At 39.7% G+C, this 22,633-nt stretch overlaps 1 protein-coding gene across 1 annotated transcript in view; it reads left to right on the forward strand.

The window, feature by feature from the left end:
- The window catches only part of Adgrg2 (adhesion G protein-coupled receptor G2), a 69,797-nt gene that overhangs the window by 45,961 nt on the left and 1,203 nt on the right, over nucleotides 1-22,633 (forward strand). Inside the window, exons 13-26 of the mRNA XM_051178893.1 lie at nucleotides 381-447; nucleotides 4,722-5,119; nucleotides 7,524-7,689; nucleotides 8,547-8,703; nucleotides 9,412-9,555; nucleotides 9,725-9,847; nucleotides 10,504-10,549; nucleotides 10,662-10,765; nucleotides 11,530-11,651; nucleotides 12,727-12,995; nucleotides 14,709-14,808; nucleotides 15,582-15,865; nucleotides 18,283-18,384; nucleotides 19,357-19,509. Coding sequence (XP_051034850.1) covers nucleotides 381-447; nucleotides 4,722-5,119; nucleotides 7,524-7,689; nucleotides 8,547-8,703; nucleotides 9,412-9,555; nucleotides 9,725-9,847; nucleotides 10,504-10,549; nucleotides 10,662-10,765; nucleotides 11,530-11,651; nucleotides 12,727-12,995; nucleotides 14,709-14,808; nucleotides 15,582-15,865; nucleotides 18,283-18,384; nucleotides 19,357-19,509 — 2,235 coding nt within the window. The remainder of the gene's footprint in view (nucleotides 1-380; nucleotides 448-4,721; nucleotides 5,120-7,523; nucleotides 7,690-8,546; nucleotides 8,704-9,411; nucleotides 9,556-9,724; nucleotides 9,848-10,503; nucleotides 10,550-10,661; nucleotides 10,766-11,529; nucleotides 11,652-12,726; nucleotides 12,996-14,708; nucleotides 14,809-15,581; nucleotides 15,866-18,282; nucleotides 18,385-19,356; nucleotides 19,510-22,633) is intronic.

Raw genomic sequence — 22,633 nt, forward strand, 5'->3', positions numbered from 1 at the left:
TACATAACCAAACAGAAAAAAGTCACTCAATAAATATTTTAGCACATATTGTATATATAACTGTTAATATATACACAGTCAATAAATTTTATCATTGATTCTGGAAAATTACTCTTTTTACACAGCCTATGAGTATAATTGTATACTATATGAGCCTGGGCTTCTATTTTTCTATATCCTGTTTGCTTTTTGAGACAGGGTTTCTCTGTGTAGCCCTGGCTGTCCTGCAACTATCTCTGTAGACTATTCTGGCCTGGAATTGACAAAGATACACCTGCCTCTGACTCCCCAGTACTAAGATTAAAGGCATTCACCACCACCCCCTGGCTTTTGCTTTATCCTTTACCATGCATTTTCCCTCTCCATTTTGTCTCCTTTAGAACAGTGTTGCTGTTCTCTCAGGACTCCCTGTCCTTCCTCACCAGAAGAATTAGAAAAACTTCAGTGGTATGTAACACATTTGCTGAGCTTCTCATTAATAAACAAATAGATATAAAAACAAACAAATTAAATTATATGTGGAAATAAAATGGAATATACATATAACATGTAATCACCATGCTAGCTGTCTTAGTCTTATTACTATGAGGAGACATCACGACTATGGAAATTTTTATAAAGGAAAACAATTGGATCTGGTTCACAGTTTCAGAAGTTTAGGCTATGATCATTTTGGTGGATGGGAAGCATGGTGGCATGCAGGCAGACATGATGCTAGAGAAAGAGATGAGAGATCTATATCTTGATTTGTAGGCTGCAGGAAGAGGCTGATTCACTGGGAATGGCTTGAGAATCTGAGACCCCAAAGTCTTCCCTCCTCCAACAAAGCCACACCTACTCCAGCAACGCCACCTTCCTTGTAGTGCCACTCCCTAAGAGACTATGGGGGCCATTTTCTTTCACAGCACAACACTATCCAAGGATGGTTAGGATTTTCAGATTGAAGAGAGGTTTTCAATTTCAGAGAAAATGGTTTTCTGTTTGGTGAAGCTTCCATTTAGACCACTAATTTAAAACAGTGTTTCTCAATCTTGGCCATACACTGGGATCACTGGGAAAGCCTTACAGATTGTTTTTATAGCTTGGTATGATACATCTTTGTGGTGTGCTAAATGTTAACTAGTATTTGGGTCTCATTCTGGATGTCAGATGTGAACAGTGGAAGATGCTGGATGAAGGACACGTGGAACTCTTTCTATAAGCCAAAAATTAGCTCAGATTTTAGTTTTTAGACAGGCTGATTCCCAATCACCACCCTCAGATATTCTGAGACATACCCCAGGTATTTAAGGCTTTAAAGCCCTTTTCTCAAAAGGCTGAGGTAAGGGGCTCACCTTGAGATTGAAGCCAGCCTGAGCTACATAATGTGTTTGAATTTCAGCCTTGGCTGCATAGAGTAAGACCCTCTCTCAAAAATTCAAAATAAAGGGGGTAAAGACTCTTTGGGACTTTTAATGTACAATCAAAAGTGAGGCTTACTTCCATAAACTCATTTTTTTTTGTGGAGGGGAACTAGGAAGAAGACTGCAAAAGTCACATATGATATGAGCATGGATATAACAAAATATACATAGAAAAAAAATGAATGAGCCACTGAAAATGTTCAGATGGCTACCCATGACTGATTTCCTGAATATTTTATTACCTCTATCTTCTCCTTATCCTTTTCCTCTTCTCTGCATTTTAATTTTTTATTTTACAGAATTTTTTATTTTTCTATAGTCAGAAAACAATAGTTAGGGAGTTAGTGCATTTTTTAAACTGTGTAGGTCCTTTGCATATATATTATGACTTCTGGTTTTGAGGTTTTATGGGATTTCTATGTGTGCAAACATGGTGTCTCTGAATCTATATGTGTTGTTTCTTAGTGCTTTTTATTTTGTTCTTTTTCTTCTGATTGTATGATTGCTTTGTTCTATTCCATTTTGTTCCTCTTTGCTTATTTCATTTTATTTTTATTCCTTAAATGCCTGGAGAAAGGGTGTGGATCTATATAGAAAGGGGCATGGTGAGGAACTGGAAGGAATTGAAGGAGGGGAAACTATAATCAGATATACTATATGAAAAAGTCTATTTTCAATAAAAGAAAAAAATGACATACATACTTTAAAATGTGAAGCTTCCCATAAGGGAAGAGAAGGCCAAGTGTACCCTGTCATCCCAATATGAGAACTACTGGTCTAGAATTGTATGATCACTGGGTCTTTCAAATATATTGGTCCTTAGGATTAGTAGAAACACCAAGGACACTTTGAAAACATGCTTATGTGTTAGAGTACACTTATGTGGTGCCAGGACTGCTCTATGTTTAGACTTGGGTGGTGAACACTTAGGTCTATATACATAGCATTCATCAGGTGCTAAATGCAAAGCAAATACACTTGACTGCATGTAGGCTGCACCTCTGTCAGGAAGAACATTCAAAGAAGCATCCATGCTTGTATGGGAGGAGTATCTATGCACTAGCGTTGAAGAGTTTTGTCATCTACTGCTCTGTTATTTACTTGGGTGCTTCATTCGGTGGCTGAAGGCTCGGGACTAGCATGAGCAACAGGAGTCCAAGGCAGCCTCTTTATTGTAGAGCACTATGATGGAAGCTTGTGGTTGGAGTCTAGCTTCTGCAGCCTCCATATATCCTGAAGACGATCCCATGTACATGTTGCAAGGCACATTTCCACAACATGGCCAGATGGGTTGCTATAGTATATGACGACAAAAATGGCATCTTACAGGCATGTGTTCAATCAATCATCCAGAGGACGTTCTTTGTCTCTGTGTCTATGTCTTTCTGTCTCTCTCTGTCTCTGTCTCTGTCTCACTCTCTTGCTCCCTCTGAAATAGAACCTACTAATTAAACCTAATTAAACCTACTAATTTTACAGTCACTATGTAGTCAATGACCTTGAACTCCAGATCCTCATGTCTCTACTTCCCAAGTGGCAGGATCATCAATTTTATGTGGCACTTGGGATCAAACTCAGTGCTTCATACCTGCAAAGTAAGCACACTACAAACTGAGTTTCACCCCAATCCAGCAACACTTCTTATGCTTATCTAAAGATCCTGTCTTAGTGTTATTATTGCTGTGATGAAACACCATGACCAAAAGCAAGTTGGGAAGGAAAGGGTTTATTTAGCTTACACTTATAGATCATAGTTCATAATTGGAGAAAGTCGGAACAGGAACTAAACCAGGTAACCTGGAGGCAGAAGCTGATGCAGAGTCCAAGAAGGAGTGCTACTTACTATCTTTCTCCCCATGGCTTGCTTAGCCTGCCTTCTTACAGAGCCCAGGTCCAGCAGCCTAGGGATGGAACCACCCACCATGGGCTGGGCCCTACCCCATCAATTACTAATCAAGATAATGTCTTACAGCTGGTTTTATGGAGGCATCTCCTCAATTGAGGTTTTCTTCTTTCTGACAAGTCACAGTAGTTTGTGTGTCAAATTGACATCAGACTAGCAAGCACAGTCCCTCAATACAATCGTTCTCCCTCCTCTTGTATAAAAGAAGCTCTAAGAATATGGTGTCATTGTTTTGTTTTGTTTTGTTTTTTCTGTCTCCATCTAAAACTGGATCTATCAGAGACATCCTTGGGTTTTTATTTGTCCACTCTAGTTACTTCTCCCTAATATGTCCTAAGACAGATTGATCATGTGCAGATAGTAGGTGAGTTCTTGACCTTTGATGACCACAAAAGTCACCTGAGATTCTAGAAAATATATATGTCTGGGACCCATTATATGCTACCTCAAAACCAACTGCATAAGGCAAGAGGGTACGCCACAGAAATCTATCTGTCCTCTCTCTACCTATCTTAGATTCCTTATTTCTGGAACAAATTACCTGACAGAAGCAACTTAAGGGGAGAATTGATTTATTTTGCTGTTTAGTTTAAGAAGGGATACTGTTTGTTATGGAAGCACAAGTATGAGGGGGCTGGTCACATTGCACCCACGATCTCAAAGCTGAGAGAGATGAATGCTGAACCCTAGCCCAAATATGGTGATACCCATATACAGAGTGGGTCTTTTATCCTCAGTTAAAGCTGTCTGGAAACACCCTCACAGACATAGGGTATCTCCTAGCTGACTCTAAATCTAGTCAAGTTGCAATATAATCTGTCTATCTATATGGATATATTTTTCAAAGGTCTTTAATAGAGTTCAAGTATAACTGAGGTTTAGTACCACTGAACTAAAGCAATGTTAAGAGGTAGTTGACTGACAAGCTAGGAGCTATCTCTTTGGCTCCAGCTTGATTCATATTTTTATCCAACCAATACTTGTTGATCACTTACCATGTGCTAGTGACCACTATACCTGGCTATAATTATGAAATTGGTTTAAGACAGATATCTAGTGTAATGAGATCAGTGGGATTATGGGACATTTAGTATGTCTTTCCTGCAGGGACAGAGAGAATGGTGCAAGATCCTCTCAACTGAGTGAAACACAGTATGGTATAGAGCTCTAGAACAGTGATAAATCAGTGAACCAGAACTGGGGTTTATAGAATAATGCCAATTTCTCTTCCCTAAAAGTATGAAGGAAACAGGGGCAGAATCCAGTCCCAGAGGCATAGAGAATGTGAAGTGTCCAGTCTTTTAGAGTGAAGCTCTGTTAACTTGGTGGTACCAGGTAGCTGCTGGTGGTGAGGACTCAGCCCTCTGTACCTTATTGGTGTCTCACATGTATCTCTCTGACTTTTTTTCCTTTAGCGAACTGCAGGATCCCATTTTCTGTGATGCTTATCAGCCACATGGCTCATCGTTATCTTCTTCCAGCAAGCCCGTGCCAGTACCTCAGGCCACCATTTTGTCCCACATTGCTAGTGACTTCTCTTTGTCTGAACCTCTTGATCACACCTCTATGACCCAAAGCACACCCTCTCTGGCACAAGAAAGTCACCTCCCATCTCCCCAGCCAGCTGGCCCCCTGGTCTCCAGTCCTGCCATTGGCATGTCTGTTCAATCTGTAGCTGCCTCTTCCTCTCTGCCCCAAACTGATTTTTTCCACACCCTGGCACCTGTGCAGTCCTCCCTTCCCCCTCTTACCACACCAGCTCCATCTGTCCCTGAAAAGGTGATCACCATCAGCATACCTCCTGGTGAGACAGGTAAATATGAGAAGGCAAGCTGATCATGGGGGCTGTTGGGATTCGGGCTTCCAGCTTGCAAAATCAAGCAAAATTAGGACCTCATTAAACCATTCTTCTGAAACATTTGGACGACCCAGGCTTAAGCCCTAGCATGCAACAAAAGCTAAAATATATATTTTGGCACCTTCTGACATATTCCATGTGATGATAGATGGATATGTGACACTGGTTACACTTGGCTAGGAACAATAATATATATGGAAAAGCCATGGAAACTGAAAAGGGTTCCCAGAAGCCATGTGGGCTTAGTGCTTGGGAATAAAGGGAAAGAACAGAGAGTATTCCAGAGTATCTGGAACTTGAGTTCATTGGATAAAAAGCAGGCCTTCCTTTAGAAATCAGAGGATGGGCTAGTTGTGGTGGTGCCTACCAGGAGGATTTGCTAAAGGAGGCAGAGGGAGTTGAGTTAGAGGCCAACCTGGGCTACACATGTAGGGCCTATTATGGTAGCACAAAGCTTTAATTCCAGTACTTAGGAGGAGGAGGCAGAGGCAGGCAGGTCTCTATAATTTTGAGGCTAGCCTGATCTACATAGAAACCTTGCCTCAAAACAAGCAATTTTTTTTTCAAAAGAAAAAGAAAGGAGGAGGAGAATGAGGAGACAGGGGAAGGAGGAGGAATAAGGGAAAGAAGGAGAAGAAGAAATTAGAAATTAGAGGATGGGAGACAAAGCCAAGCTTGGTATATCACTAGTCTGGAGCCCAGGTTATGGTTTCTGCTCCTCTGCCATTGTGCCAGCATCCCCAAGGATGTTTAGAGTTTCTCCCAAGTGATTTACTATCTCTCCCAGTAAGCATTGCTCTCAATTTATTTTTAATAAATGTAGAAACTTTAGGCAAAATTATGGAATCACAATTTAAGAGAAGGCTCAATAGCTGAATAATAAATTATAGTTGAAATTCCTTGTCCTGGGCCCACAGTGATTTTTTCCCATAACAATCAAACAGGCTACCCCAAAGGCCATCAAGAGGACCCAGAGTCTATGCTTCTACTCTTGGGGCAACTGAAGTGAAATAACATATGCATACAAGATGCACATCAGAGTATAACCTAGTAGTTCAAAAGTCATTAAAACTTAATAACTCCATAACAGAAGAGTGATTATATAAGACATGCTACCTCAACACAATGACGTGGGCCATCAGAATAGCTATACAAAAGTGTGGGAACCAAACAACAGCTAGCTAGTTTAAAATGTTCCATGGATATAGACCACAAAGGAATATATAAAATAAGAAATCAGATATTACTGTTATAACTAAGAATCATTTTTGTATTTTTAAAATTCTGGGTGTGGTATAATTCTAGCATTTAGAGAGTCAAGACCAGATGATCAGAGATCAGGAGTTCAAGGGAAGCCTTGCCAACTTGAGACCTTGTCTCAAAAAAAAAAAAAGAAAGAAAGAAAGTAGCACACACACACACACACACACACACAGAGAGAGAGAGAGAGAGAGAGAGAGAGAGAGAGAGAGAGACAGACAGACAGACAGACAGACAGACAGAGAGAGACCAATATATAGACAGACAGGGGCACACAGATTTTTGTTGTTAAAAAAGATGTTTACTTTTTTAATTGAACACTATAAAAATAACATAGCTGATAATCTGGCTGTTGACTTCATAATTTCTCGTTCATAAAAGAGCTTCTAGTAACCCATATTAAATTCTTTTCAAATAATATAAATTGAATACTAGTTAATTATTTATATTTATATCATTGTATAAATACTCTGATGTGGCTTTATAGTTTTAGTCAGGTTTACTAAAATATAATTTACATATAATAAAAGTTCTTCAATCCTATGGATAAATGAAAGTTTCATAGTTTTATGCAGTTTGATATGCATTCAAGATAAATAACTTTCCCACAACTTCTACAGTTCCTTTGTGTCTCTTTGAAGTCAGAGCTTACCTTTAGCCCCTTGTCACCACTGACATGTTGTGTTTCCCTGTAGTTTAAACTTTTCAAAAATGTCATATGAAGATAATCATATAGGATGTGCACTTTTGAGTTTGGATTTTGTCTTTTAACACAATGTTGGACAACTGGAGAGCCATCCATGTTGTTGAATATATTGGTAGCTCGTTTCTTTTTATCATTAAATAATGTCCCACTGTGGACATACCACAACTTATTCATCCATTTTCCAATTCATTGACATATGGGTTATTTCTAGTTTAGAACTATTATGAAAAATGTCACCATGAAAAATCACAACTAAGTCTTCTAAACACATATATTTTCTTCTTTTGGACAAATACCTAGAAGTGAGCTGGCCACATCATAAGATCTATATCTTTATCTTTGGAAGCAATATTTCACATCATGTATTCATAACATGGCTTGTTTTTCATGCAGAAATTGCCAACACCAACAGTGTTCCTGATCTTGAGGCCCAAATCTCACAGATGGAGAAAGTATTGTCCTTGGGAGGCTTAGAGCCTAACCTTGCAGGTGAAATGGTAAACCGAGTCAGCAAACTCCTTCACTCTCCACCTGCCTTGCTAGCCCCTTTGGCTCAAAGGTATGACTTAGCAAACAGAAAGGGTGTGTTCTTCGTGGTTCAGAGAATGAGCCATGATAGCTGAGCTTTCTGTTTTGAATGAATGAGTTTATTAAGTATATAACAAGCAAAAGCAAGAATAAATATTGAGTAGCAGATAGAGAAAAGCAACAAATAGCAAAACATCACTAAACTTGGAGCTCAAAACATCAAGCAAAGACATTTGACTGATGTAGCCCAAATAAGAAAAGAAGCAAAGGGTGACATTTTTGAAGTTGGGGGCTTACAAACATCTACCAAAAACTAACTGAAGCAGTCAACTAGATTTCCCAGTTGAGAGGGTCAGGGGAAAGGGTCTTCTTTGTTGTCTCCATGGATGAGCTTCCAGGCTCCAGTTCCTGCTGTAGGCATCTTTATATTATGGGATAAGCAATAGTAACCTGCATTGTAAATAGTTCACCTTCTAGCTCTTCTCAAGGACACAATGTTTTAATATACTCCACTGCTTGCCTTTTCCTTTCTTCCTGTTACAGCATTAGAGAAGCAGCCTGTCCCAGGAAATGGTGCTTTAAATAACATTGGGTGAACTCTTGAAATAAGCATTCTGGAATCTAGAACAGGAGGGCTGTCCTTGCTCTACAAGTTCTCTTTCAACAGTGTTTAACAACACATGGGCAATTTACCTACATAATGTACATTACAGGGTGCTAAGAGGTGCCCCTCTAATGCTAAAGATACTGCTTATATGACTAGTGATATCTAAGTATTTTCCCCCAAGGACTAGGCTCATAATAATATAATAATGTTCAGTTGCTACCCTATATGAGAATGGGGGGGGGGAAGGGGGCTAAAATTAAAGCTGCCGACTGTCTTTACAGGTTGCTAAAAGTGGTAGATGACATTGGCTTACAGCTGAAGTTTTCAAATACAACCATCAGTCTAACTTCCCCTTCTTTGGCCCTTGCTGTCATCAGAGTGAATGCCAGTAATTTCAATACAACAACCTTTGCAGCCCAAGACCCAGAAAATCTTCAGGTACAAGCTAATTTCTTATAGAAACAACATTTTCTGGTGCATGACTGGGGCCCCTATTGTGGTTCCTGATGGAGGCAATCACTGTTTATTATCAGGGGTGATATTCAGCTTTCAAAAGATTTAACATCTGAGTCCTTTTAACTCTAGCACTGAGGATGCGATGGCAAGCAGAACTCTTTGAGTTCAAGGCCAGCCTGGTATATAGAGCAGCCAGAGAAGCACCAACAGAATAAAAAACTGACATTGTTTTCAGGGGCTTGGATGTGACTGAGTGATATCAGGCATGTTTTGCATGCACAAGGTCTTGGATTCAATCACCAGCATTCTAACGATATATACTTTGGATAGAGGATGTGCCACAACAGGAGAGTGGAAAGTAGGGGTGATGCTTGGTGTGTGGAGGGATGGCAAGGAATGGTATCTTCATGGAACTTCATTAAGGAGTACTAGGCAGTTGGGGGACCTAGGCATGGAGATGAATTTCAATATATTTAAGAATTTTTACAATTACAATATTGTGTATAGTGGTGCTGAAAAGCAATCTCACTTCTAGTGCTTTCTATCTACTCTTTAGAAGGACTGGAATCTAGAAACACTGAAGTCTGATCACAGATTAAGCTCTTCCAGACCTCTCCACAATGAGCTGTGGTTTTGACCAGTGTTTTGTATCCACTCAGACCCTTTTATTATCTCTTACTTGATCTCCAGGTTTCTCTGGAAACCCAAGCTCCTGAGAACAGTATCGGTGCCATTACTCTGCCTTCATCACTGATGAGTAATTTGCCAACTAATGAGGTAGAACTGGCTTCCAGGATTCAGTTCAATTTTTTTGAAACTCCTGCCCTGTTTCAGGTAAAGTTGCTGCTTACTGGTTTTGGAAAAGTTACTTTACTAAATCACAATTTCTGACCTACATTGTAAACAATGTGAATGCAAATAGCCCTTAGTGTCCTTCTAGCCCTAAAACCCCCTCATCATATTTCATTTCCATTGTCATCTTGTTTGTTCTTTGTTGTGCTAGGACTCTTCCCTGGAGAACCTCTCTCTGATCAGCTATGTCATATCATCAAGTGTTGCAAACATGACTATCAAGAACTTAACAAGAAATGTGACAGTCATGCTGAAGCACATCAACCCAAGTCAGGTGAGGAGAGGCCTGTCTGGTTTGTTCATTGACCAAAGACACCTTGGACAAACTATGCATATAGGGCATGACTTGAGACAGGAGATTGTGGAAGACTACAATTGCTTGTTGCTTTGCAGAATTTTGACTTCCAGAATCATTTCACCCTTGACCATGTAGGTTCTGAGGCAAACAAATGCAAAAGCAAGCTCTTAGCCACTGCTCAATTATACTGTGGGCAGAGCTGTGGCTGCAAGTCTGACTCCCACCTCCAGGGAACTTGTCTCATACTGAGCTTCAGCTACAACTTCACTTCTCAGAGTGTGGTCTTCCGACCCGCAACATCAATGCCATCTGAGAATTATTAAACTTGCAAAGGCTCAGGTCCCACTCTAGACCCTCTGAGCCAAAATGTATTCCCTATCCCTTGGGCTGGGGATTGAACTCACCATCTAGCCAAGTGCTCTACCACCAAGTCGACTACATTTTTAAACAAATCCCTTAAGTTATTTCTATACATATTGTAAGACACACTGACCTATATGTGGCTCATTTGCTTCTAAGAATCACATAAGTCTCCAAAAGTCAAGCATAATATAAAATTAAAAATATCTGGTTCTTCTAATTCCTTTTCAGTTCAGTAAATTAATTAGCCATGACTTATCTTTCTGCTATAGGATGACTTAACTGTGAAATGTGTCTTCTGGGACTTGGGCAGAAATGGTAGGTTCCAATTTAAACCCTTTCAAGGTCTTAAGTGAGAGAGTGGGGAGCTTGTTAAGTCACTATATTGTGGCTTTGCTGATGGGACAGACATTGCTCTTGATGCCAACAGGTGGCAGAGGAGGTTGGTCATCTGATGGCTGCTTCATCAAAGACAAGAGGCTGAATGAAACCATCTGTACCTGTAGCCACCTTACAAGTTTTGGCATCCTAATGGTAACATACCCCTACTCCGTGGCCTTAGATTCTGGGTCTGAGGGCTAGTTGATGACTACAAAGATAAGCACAAAGCACAATATTGTGGGATAGTTATATACCAATGAAACCACTCTTTTAATAACTAAATGCATTTAAAGATTAATATTTGAATGTAGAATACAATTATTTCTTCACGGTATGTATTTACATTTACATTTTTCTCTTTTAAGTAGCAAGGGATTCTGATTAGAATGGGCAACACAAATTATTTGCTTTTCAATACACTTAAAATGTTTATAATTATTATTGGTACTGTTATTATTATGTGCATGCTAGGCAAGTGCTCTACTCACTTAGCCACACATCCATCCTTAAATGGTGTCATTTAATCTTCCCAGCATTCTTTAAACACAGGTGGATTTTTTTTGCAATTAGAATTGTTCATAGTCATAGAACTAAGAAATGTAAGAGCCAGGAGCCAAATGTCAGTCTTTAGGCTCTCATCCAGTGTTTCCCCTGTGCACTATGATGCAGCAATCAAATATATGAGCTTTGGAGTCAGCCAGAGCTGAATTTGAAGTTTGATTCCTCCACTTCTAGCTACTACCTCGAGTAGTTTATTGGAACTCCTTATATCTTTATTTGTACCTGATGAAAGTGATTGTGCCTATCTCCTATGTTGGTTAAACAGACTAATGGTATTTAGCATATTCAAAAAATATAACAAAAATAATTATGTATTTAAGATGGATTGATCACTGATAGAATATTTTATTTCCCAGGACCTATCTCGGACATCCTTACCACCAAGTCAAATGATGGCTCTGACATTTATCACATATATTGGCTGTGGGCTTTCATCAATTTTTCTGTCAGTTACTCTTGTAACTTACATAGCCTTTGAGTGAGTATCTACAACTTGAACTTTGGTGTTCACCACCAAAATGTAGTATCCTTTCTTTGGCCTGTCTTCTCCTTTATATCCACAGAGTAAGTGTCTGTGTATGAAATGCTATGTGAGTTTTTTGTTTGTATGCTTCTGCCTTCCACTAGTTTGTGAGTTCATCTTTGTGCCCAGCATGGATGCCTGGTATGCCATAAGCATTCAGTGGAAGAAAAAAGAGAGAAACAATGACTTAGACCCCCTGAACATGGGTCTCAGTTAGAAGGCCTGGGCAGTCTAAGGGACCTCTGACATTGGAACCAGGATGTATTCCTGGTGCAGGAAAGGACTTTGGAAGCACATTCCACATGGAGGAATACTGCCTTAACTTAGAGACAGAAAGGAGGGCCTAGACACTACTCCAAATGACTTGACAGGTTTTGATGACCCCTCCTGGAAGGCATCACCCTCCCTGTGGAGTGGGTGGGGAATGGGATGGGAGGGGGTCGGGGGGCATAGGAGGGAGGGAAGGAGAGGGAACTGGAACTAATATGTAAAATAAGAATATATATATATATATATATATATATAGAGAGAGAGAGAGAGAGAGAGAGAGAGAGAGAGAGAATGAAACTCAAGAGGTTACAATCTGAAAGAGATCATAGCACAATGTACAGCAAAAAACAAATTACAAATTAAGTTTTTAAATTACACTGAGCAAATGTGAAAGATTAACTATTGTTAACTGGTATAGGAATGAGGAAAATGAGTGTGAAACTTAACTGAAAAAAAAATTCAGTCAGTGTGGCTTTCTAAGTGAAAACAAGGAATGACTGTGCAAATAACACCACCTCCTTCTTGGCTCTGTACACCAGGCTGGCCTCAAACTCAGAGATCCGCCTCCCTCTGCCTCCCGAGTGCTGGTACTAAAGGTGTGCACTGCCACCACCACCCAGCTGTTGTTGGTTTTAATGTCCCCTGTACACTTACCCACTCTGAGAGGAAATCTGTGCATATCTGGGACAGCCTGAGGACTGTTCTTATACAAAGTTTGCCAGACTGTAATGCTAATTCTTTTCTTGTCCTCTCATTTTAGAAAGATCCGGAGGGATTACCCTTCCAAAATCCTCATCCAGCTGTGTGCTGCCCTGCTTTTGCTCAACCTGGTCTTCCTGCTAGACTCCTGGATCGCTCTGTATAATGCCCGAGGTTTCTGCATCTCTGTGGCTGTATTTCTTCACTATTTCCTCTTGGTCTCATTCACATGGATGGGCTTAGAAGCATTCCACATGTACCTGGCACTTGTCAAGGTGTTTAATACTTACATCAGAAAGTACATCCTTAAATTCTGCATTGTTGGCTGGGGTATGTATCAGTTTGCTTGTGTGTTTCGTGAACTTCTCCAGTGTTCTGACTTGTACTCATGTAGAGATTTGATAAATCAGATCCCACTTACGAACTTTTTAAAGGCGCTTTGGACTCCATGTGGGCTGCACTGTCTCTAGAACAATCTTGTTGCATTAACGACCAGATCATTTCCAATATTATCCATTTCTACCTTCCATTAAGTCCGTGGCTCTTGGTGGCACTTTCCAGTGAGCTTGGTACTGATCTCTTCAGTGAAATATAGTATGCTGATACCTCTTCCCCCAAGAGTTCAGTAGATAATCCACAAGTATGTCGTGTCCTATTGTTTTGATGTAGTTTCACATAAATTGCTTCATTGAGGCTAGCAAGGCAGTTATAGGCAACACCCAGGTGAAGACCTTGAGTCTAGGTGATGGTATGGCATGCCCCCATTTGCAAGGCTAGAAAACAGCCCAGGATGGCTTTCTCATTCTTTATACATATCATTTCCCTGGATTCCAACCATCAACACTCCCATATTCCCTTGTCTTCTTCAGCCTAAACAGTACCTCCCACACCACAGGACTACAAGCTTTCCATTAAGTGTCACCCTGACTGTCATTATATCTTTGTGAAGAATAACAAAATACATGGTTTCCTTTACTTGTCCAGAAAGAAAGTCACAGGTCCAGGCATTGGCAGGAATTTTATATTCTTTAGAGAAAGCTAAAATGCCAGGTACCATTGACAAGGACAAGCTCCTACACCTCTGGCCCTCTAACACAGGACCACAAAGAAGCCAAGAATGACCTACAACTTCATTCACCAGTATTCCATCTTTAAAAATGTCTTACTTAGGAAACCATCATATCAGTATCATTAGATTTACAAATTAATTAAAATAAAAAACAGATTTGATTGTATCAGGCACCCCAGCCAATCTATAAAAGGCATTATTGTTTGTTATTGTTGTTTTATTTCCCAGAGCAGTGAAGCTGACTGGCTAGTCTCTGTGTAGTATAGAGTGGCAGCATGGAGCTGATGAGTGACAACCTGAGAGGCAACTTTTCCTAGCTGAAAGCCATTTTAACTGTCAGGATCCCTCTTGTGCCTCCTTTTAACAGAAGTACTCATGGCCCTTGAGAAAGACAGCATAGTAGCATCACCAACCCTAAGTTAGTGAAAACAGGATTTTCTATTCATCATTAGGTTCCAAATAATCAACTGAGGAATTTTAATTTTATAATGGAAGATTCGTTGGGATTTGCTTAAATTTACATCCCAGACATGTATGATTTAATGTTGACACTAGCTGCTATAAGAAATAAGTCTTTAGATCTCAGCAGATCATTTCTCAGTCACCTGCATCCCAGTTGAAGGGAAGGAAGGCATCTCTATAGTTATTTATGAACTCCAGTTGGTGATTAGTCTGCCTCAAGATGGAGTTTCTAAGATTGCTCTTGACTTGGGAGGAAAGAGAGTAGAGGACCTTGCAGGTATTTTCTAGAGAGCAGGGCCACAGTGTAGCAAATTACTTAAGCTTATAGCCCACTAGCCAGAATGTAGTTCTGGCTGGCAAATTATCCATCCATGTGGCAAAAATGAAAAGAAACTTAATCTGGTGAATAGCTAACCAGTCTCTGCCATGCCACAGGAAGGAAGATAGAGTGACCTCCAGCCAATCTTTCTTTGGTTGTCAGAATTGTGTGAATAATGTTTCCCATGTTTCAGGGGTACCAGCTATGGTTGTGACTATCGTCCTGACTATATCCCCAGATAATTATGGGATTGGATCTTACGGGAAATTCCCCAATGGCACACCAGATGACTTGTAAGTATAATTCATCTTAGGAATGTCCAGGGAACTAGAAAATTAAATTCTCCAAGAAATGGAGGATCTAATTAGTCTATTGGCTATATCCAGCATCTTGATAAAATCTAAAATCACTTTTAACAAGAGCCTTCATGTAATGAGATTAACCAGTTGAAAATGCCACACTACTATTTAATTGGCAAATTAGAAGGAATTTTTCTGAGAGTATTCATATTAGGAAGAAATATATTAAGACACTTAACGTTTGATAAAAATGAAATGCTCAAGATATTACATTAATAAGTACATGAAGACTAGGATAACTACAGTTTACACAGTTCTGAATGCTTTAAAATAGTTTTAAAATATTTTTAAGATTTGTTTTTATTTCTGTATATGTGTGTGTACACATTCATGTATGCCACATGTTTATGTCTGTGGAGGCCAGAAGAGGGTGTCAGATCCCTTGGTGCTAAAGTTCCAGGTAATTGTGAGCTTCCCAGCATAGGTGCTGGTAACAGAGCTTGGATCCTCTGGAAAAGCACCAATTGTTCTTAACCACTGAGCCATCTCTCCGGGCCCTACAATATTTTTCATTACCAAGTGTCCTAAGATAAACACTTAGATTATGTTCCCTGGAGCTATAAATGATTGTGGAGAAGAGCAGTTTATCATGTTTTTTCTTTTGTACCTGAAGAAAAAAAAATTAGCTAATCATTATAGATTCAGTGTGTCACTTGGAGCAAGCATGTTTCCATCATTCTAATGTCTTCCTCCTCTCCCCCATCCAGTTGCTGGATCAACAGCAATGCAGTGTTCTATATCACAGTTGTGGGATATTTCTGTGTGATATTTCTACTGAACATCAGCATGTTCATTGTCGTCTTGGTTCAGCTCTGTCGAATTAAAAGGAAGAAGCAACTGGGAGCACAGCGCAAAACTAGTATTCAAGACCTCAGGAGTATTGCTGGCCTCACATTTTTACTCGGAATTACTTGGGGCTTTGCCTTCTTTGCCTGGGGACCAGTTAATGTCACCTTCATGTATCTCTTTGCCGTCTTTAACACCTTACAAGGTAAGCACTACAGCATTAAATATGAACCCAAAGAGCCCAATGGAAAATAAAAATATAACTTCTAAGGTTATTTAGTGGCTGAAGATGTGCTCCTTTAGAATCAATTTATTGATTAGAACAGGAGCTTTGGGGTCCTTAGAAGAAAGCCATTTTACTAATTTTGAGATATGGTGTTTTCCTTTTATCCATCGTCATCTCCTTGAAGAAACTATTTTGAAGGAACCTGCCAATTACTCTGCCTTTTCTTAATTCCTTCCTTTTTATTTTCTAAGCTAATTAATAAAAGGAGAACTCACACACAGGAAAAACCCAGAAAGCATGTCACTATAAGAGTTCACCACGCAGACCTAAGGCTTAGGTTTAAGCCTTCGATTGGAAACAAAATGATATTTGGGAAGATAATAAACAAACCCAAGTGGCAGTGGTCTTGGCCATGGGCTTAATCTCTAGATGTTGCCAAGATGCCCTGAGCAGGCCTGAGGTAGGCTTGGAGAGTCCCCTTGACTACTTAGCTTCCCACATGGTAGTAAAGCCCAGCCACTCTGACTTTGGGACTCTAGCATTTGCACTCTTTAGAAAAGCAAATTACAATTCCTTTTGGAGGAGTGTTATAAAAGTCTTGTCAGCTGTTAATAGTTAATGGAAGTGCTTTAGCATTGAAAGTCCAGAAGGCTGATAGGTTTACATTGCAGAAACAATAAAGAATTGTTCCTTGGCTTTCTCTTACTCCAACTCTTTTCCATTACATTCTCCTCTGCTTGTTTTCATATTGCTTTTGGCTCCCATACTGCCCTCCTGCGGCCCCATCAGGCAATAGGTAATTTTGCTAGTTTACAAAGAAATCCCTTCCATAAGTACAGTTCTAAGGCCTAACTTGGCCAATGTTCTTATTTTATTTGAAGAAGCACACACACGCACACACACACACACACACACATACGGCTACCTATATGTGATTTTCTTTTTATTAACAGCATACCAGTCCCTAAATTGGTATACCCAGGTATTGTGCTATGTAATATTAAATAGAAAACAAACAAGAAAATTATATTAAGAGGTTTTCTTGTTAGTTTTCTTTAGGGGGGCTTTTCAGGTAGAGTGTTGTTCTAGACCCCTGGTGGCCTGGGAGTCACCAGATTGGCCTCAGACACACAGTGGTCTTCCCACCTCTGCTTCTCTGGTACTGTAATTATATAGGCATGTGCTACCACATTTGGCTCAAGAAAAGTTTTATATCCTAACAATGGGATACTAAAAGTAGGAGACATTTTAAGAGAAAAAAATATATGTTATGCAAACTCACACTAATCATTAACATGAAATCTATGTACCTGCCTTCATGTGGCTTAATAAGCAAGCAAACTTCCCTCTTTTTTCTCCATTTCCCTAGACTATCTTACCAGAACATAAATGACTACAATTAATTTGCTGCTTCCGTAAAAGGGAACAAAGGCCTAGTTTTACAGTATTTTTGAATTGATTGAAGATGAGCTGTTTTTTTGTTTGTTTGTTTGTTTGTTTGTTTGTTTGTTTTTGACTGGTGCCTATCTCCGCGCATACCTCTCTCACACATGTTGTTTCTCACTTTGTGCAACCAAGGGAGCCTCCCAGGGTAACATTAGGTGAAGGTGTGCAATGTCCACCACCTCTTGAGGCTCCCTCATACATACCCCATTAGAAGCAAATCTGGTGTTTTTAAATGAATAATTTTAAAAGTAGGTAATGTTGGGGGGAGTGAGATGGTTCAGAATTCATCCATACAGTCCACAAATATTTTACTAGCAAAAGCCTTGGGGGCTTGGCAGACACAGTGCTGAGTAAGGATCCCTGGCCCCTATAGCTGGGGACAGTGGTAGATAGGAAGCAAGTCTAAAGGCCTGTTCAAACCTGCAGCTAGCTTTCTATGCTGGAGCATCAGGGAAATTGTCCTTGTGCCTTGAAGGGAGGCAGGAAGATGGCAGATATATAAATCCAAACATTCTACAGACTGATGCTCAGAGCAGAAGGCTCAATGGACCCAAGCAAGGAACCTGGCATAGGAAAAAGGCACATGAGACTGGGGAGGAGATAACACTGGACAGAACTTGGAACTAGGTTGCAAATTGTGAGGACTCTAGAAATGGGATCTGAGGCCTCAGCTAGAATCCTGGGTAGATGGCTTGGGCTATCAGGACAGAGAAGGATGCGGGCAAGACCTCAGACAAGAGATGGTGAATTTTGCTGTGGAAATACAATTCCTTTTATAAGCACTCTATCTTACAAGATCTTGATTTTAGACATTTTATTCAATTAACAAAATTTCACTTTGTCCTCAACTGCCAAAGATTTCCTCTTCTGTGCAAAGCAAACTCCCCAGATGTAGGTTTTATCTGGAATTCACTGAAGAATGGTTTGGATTTTTTTTTTCTCTCCCTTAGGCTTCTTCATATTTATCTTTTACTGTGCAGCAAAAGAGAATGTCAGGAAACAGTGGAGGCGGTACATTTGTTGTGGAAAATTACGGCTGGCTGAAAATTCTGGTAAAGATTTGCCTTTGTTTTTTCTTCTCTTAAATCTCAAGAAAATAAATGTATACATTAAGATGAACACCATTCTTGCCAAGGAGTTGTCAGATCTGGAAGGCAGGGGAACACAACCTGTACAACAGAAAATGCTGTTCATTGATCATTGGGGGACGGGGGGAGAATTCTTTCAACATGGGAATTTGGTGAGCAATAGAGTTAGTGACAGACTGCTTCTTGAATGAAGCAACAATGAAATTTTTAGTGTTTGTTTCCTATTGAGCTCATGTTCTTCATTTCCCAAAGTGATTTTTAATATTTTCCTTCATAACGCTTTAAGGCTTGACTCACCTTTCCTCACAGGTACAGGTTGTCAGTGGCTTCATGTGTTAACTGGCCAGACTTTGTATATAAGCTTTGGCATGTATTTGGTTACTTTGTAGTTCTTTGCACATAGTCATGGCTGACTAATAGAGCAAAAAGCTCATTTCCTTTTCTTTCTTTCTTTTTTAAAAAGAAGACAAAAGGTCTGTTTGAAAAGCTAGCTTCATTCTGCATGAATACCACCTCTCAGGACCCGATGAGTGCTGGGGTCTGTATTTAGAGAATGACAGTGTATGGAGATCAGTCATCCGTATGGATTCAAGAACAGTGACCATAGCAGAGTTGATACATGTTCTCATGAGGGCAGAGGGAGAGAGGCTCTGGGTTACTTCCTAATTCAGTGGATATTTCCAGACAATCTAGTTAGTGCGGCCTTTAGTTACAGGAGGACACAGGTTCCTGTTAATGAGGCAGTCATTTGAAAGGTAAATACATGCAGTGGGAGTGAAGGTACCTTTTAGAACACCGGCTTGTCAAATGTATGAGTTCTCTATGAGATCTTGAAGTGAGAATTCAATTACTAGAACTTGTTACACTTTGACCTGTCTCTTGCATTTGAGCTTCAACATACCGCCCTGTTTTTCTGTAATGCTTATTCTGCTGTAGACTGGAGTAAAACTGCTACTAATGGTTTAAAGAAGCAGACTGTAAACCAAGGAGTATCCAGCTCTTCAAATTCCTTACAGTCAAGCTGTAACTCCACTAACTCCACCACACTACTAGTGAATAATGATTGCTCAGTGCACGCAAGCGGGAATGGTATGTATGTCTGTCTCAATATAGTGTTTCTCAAGCCAGTGTTTATTTTTTGAAGTAGTTCTTCTTGAAAAGTAAACTGGATGATTACACCTATGACTAGTGGATCAAAATAGAGTTTACCTCATAAACCAGAACATTTATAAATTCAAATTTATTTATTTTAGAGCTAATCTGAGAATGACTTTTTAAAGATTTAATTTCCCATAATAGGAATTGACCATAACCTAAAAGGTTTTATATTCAAAGCCTAATTTAAATATTTCCCAAAGACATCAGTGCTGCACTATCTCTGTAAGAGCAGTACCTAAATTACCAAAGAATATTATCTTTTAAAAGCATACTATTAGTCATATACATTCTTAGCATTTTGAAACCTTCCTGTTTTTCACTTTTCATGTTTGCTAATCCTTTCCCACAATGTGGCTGCCTTGTGACAGCATCCACGTCCCCATGAATACATCAAATGCTGGAAGATGAATTGTGAGCAATATTGATCACTATCTGTGTCTCCCAGATATAAACAGATTATTACAGCTATGCTTCTTTTACTTATTAAGTCTAAAATTTCTAGCTAAAACCTCCTTATATTTTCTTTTTCTTCAAGACTGGGCTGTTGATTATTCATAAAGCTTATAGTGCTTATTTTTCTTTCTACTGCTTCTTAATATATCTTTTGCACTTTATTAAAAACTTATTGTATGCCAGTACATTTTCTCCTTCCAGTGGATAATCACCCTCTGCCCATTGTTTTAAGATATTAATTCTTTCCATTACTAATTCAATCAGTTTGTGATAAGGTTCATGTCTCTACCAAATAGTTTCTTAGTCTCATACAGATAAGGACTTCTGTTAGTTTGATTTAAAAAAAAATACAACTGGGGTTTGGCTGAGGAGAGCCTCACCGGGTGCTGCATAAGGGTGAGGACAAGATCCCTACATCACACTTAAAAGCCCAGTTAGTATGGCAGCCCTGCTGTAATCTTAGCACACAAGGGGCCAATGGAGACAGGAAACACCCAAGCAAACTGACTCCAGATTGAGCAAGAAACCCGGCCTCAACATAGAGTGGAAAACAATCCAAGAAGAGAGTCTCCATCAACCCAGGCCTCCACATGCATTCAGGGACACATTACATGTGCATTCATGCACTAGTGTGAACTCATATACATACTAGCATGCATGTGCATACATACCACATATTCATTTTTACACAAAGAAAATACAACAGGATTCCTTGACATCAAGACCTCTCAATCTCAGGTACTAGTGACGTTTGGGGCTAGATAATTCTTTTCAGAGAACTGTAAGATGTTGAACAGCATCCCTAGCCTCTCTACCCAGTAGAACTGGCAGTTCCCTGCCCCAAGTTGTAGCAAGCAAAAATGTTCCCAGACACTTTCTCCTGTGGAGAAAGGTACTAAATTGTCCTTCTTTGAGAACCATTGCTGTAGAAGATAAGAAATTGCTGCCATGTGGCTTTATTCCTCACTGTCAATACCACGAGTAAAATTCTGGGCCCAATGCCAACTTACCATATCAGGAAAGATGCATTGTAGGCCCTGGAGTAAAGACAGGGAGACGAAAGCTGCTTAGTAAGAGTGAAAGAGCAAGTTGAAAGGAGTAAAAAGAAAGGATCAAGCTAGATCATCTAGAAGTCTTAGACTCCTGTGTGTTTACCATTTTCTGAAAAGAGCTCAGAGGTGAGGCTTCACCTGCCTAGCCCTCTCAAAAAAATGCTGTCATTCTTCAGGGACTCAGATCTTATAGAAGCAGCCTATCTTGACACTGCCTTTTAACACAGTTAGTTTTGATGGCTGACAGTGGGGGAGGGGAGCGCTTTACAGTCAACAGAATGGCTATGTGTTTTAAAAAGGATAATATGCCTGTCAAATGAACATCTCTGGCTTGTCAGCCCTCACACAAGAGGAGGAGTGGCACTGGAAATTTCAAAAAAGCAATTGGCAGCTGAGTGCTTTATTATGCTGGGACAAATTGTTCCTGCAACCAAAATGTCCTCAAACCAAAATGCCTAAGTTAGAACAGCTGCCTTAGATAGTCACATGCCCTGTTTGAGCTGTGGCACAGATGGGGTTGTGTTAACCATATCCCCAGCCTCATTGGCGTGAATGTGACATATTTCAGTTCCAAGCTGCCTTAGAACTATGTAATTTAGTATGAAGGGCCACAAGCTCACACTTTGAATACAACCTTCTCTAGTGTTCAGTCCATCACCTTTGAGCCATAGACTTTCAGGCAAAGTGTTTAATTTCTACAACTTTAGTCATATCATCTGTGAGATGGGGAATGAATAGCACCCATCCCTTAGCACTAGCTGTAATTGAGACAATATGTATGATGTATTCAGTGCTAGTCTCATCATTATTATGACTGTGCCATGAAAATACCAATGGGCTTATTATTCAGTTTTGCACATGGCCTTTCAATGGTGAAACTATCAGCAGGATGGTGTTACATAGCTAAAAGCTCGTAGACGCTGTGTCCTAAGGATCTGTGTGGTGGGCGGTGTTGGTCTAAATCACAGTACCACTGAATTAATACCTTGCTGTCCTCTGGCTGGACCCTTAGGTTGAAATCCATGGCTTCCTCATGGGAAATTGGGATAATCATCGGAAGACAGATTTAGAAATGATTAGAGAGAGATGATTTCTTCTTGCTCTGACTGTTTGTAGCTGGTTCTTTTGGCTGATCTTTTAATACAAAATTTCATTTCATAGGAATTACAAGGAAAACCAGGAGCCTATAAGTGTGCCTGTAGGATCTCTGCTAAATCTTAAGTATTACTGTAGATTATCTTATACAGAGTTAAATTCAATGTGTTCAATTGGAGTTAGGAAACGAGCCTTTGAAAATTAAAAAAAAAAAAAAAGTCTTGCTTTTTTTTCCCTCCGTTTTGACTGTTTCACTTTTTTGAAACTGTCATAAGAATTTCGTTTCTGATCAACCTCAAATTGGTTGTGCTAACTGTTGAGAATGAATTAAAATAAAATATGAAAACATAGGATGGGTGCTTTTTAAAGATCCATTTCCAGTGTTCCTATTTTAACATTAAATTGCTTGGTCTTATGTGCTTTCTCTGCCTACTTCATGACACCAACTCTGATAT

This window comes from Phodopus roborovskii, unplaced genomic scaffold (assembly GCF_943737965.1).
Source record: "Phodopus roborovskii unplaced genomic scaffold, PHOROB, whole genome shotgun sequence".
NCBI classification, from domain to species: Eukaryota; Metazoa; Chordata; class Mammalia; order Rodentia; family Cricetidae; genus Phodopus; species Phodopus roborovskii.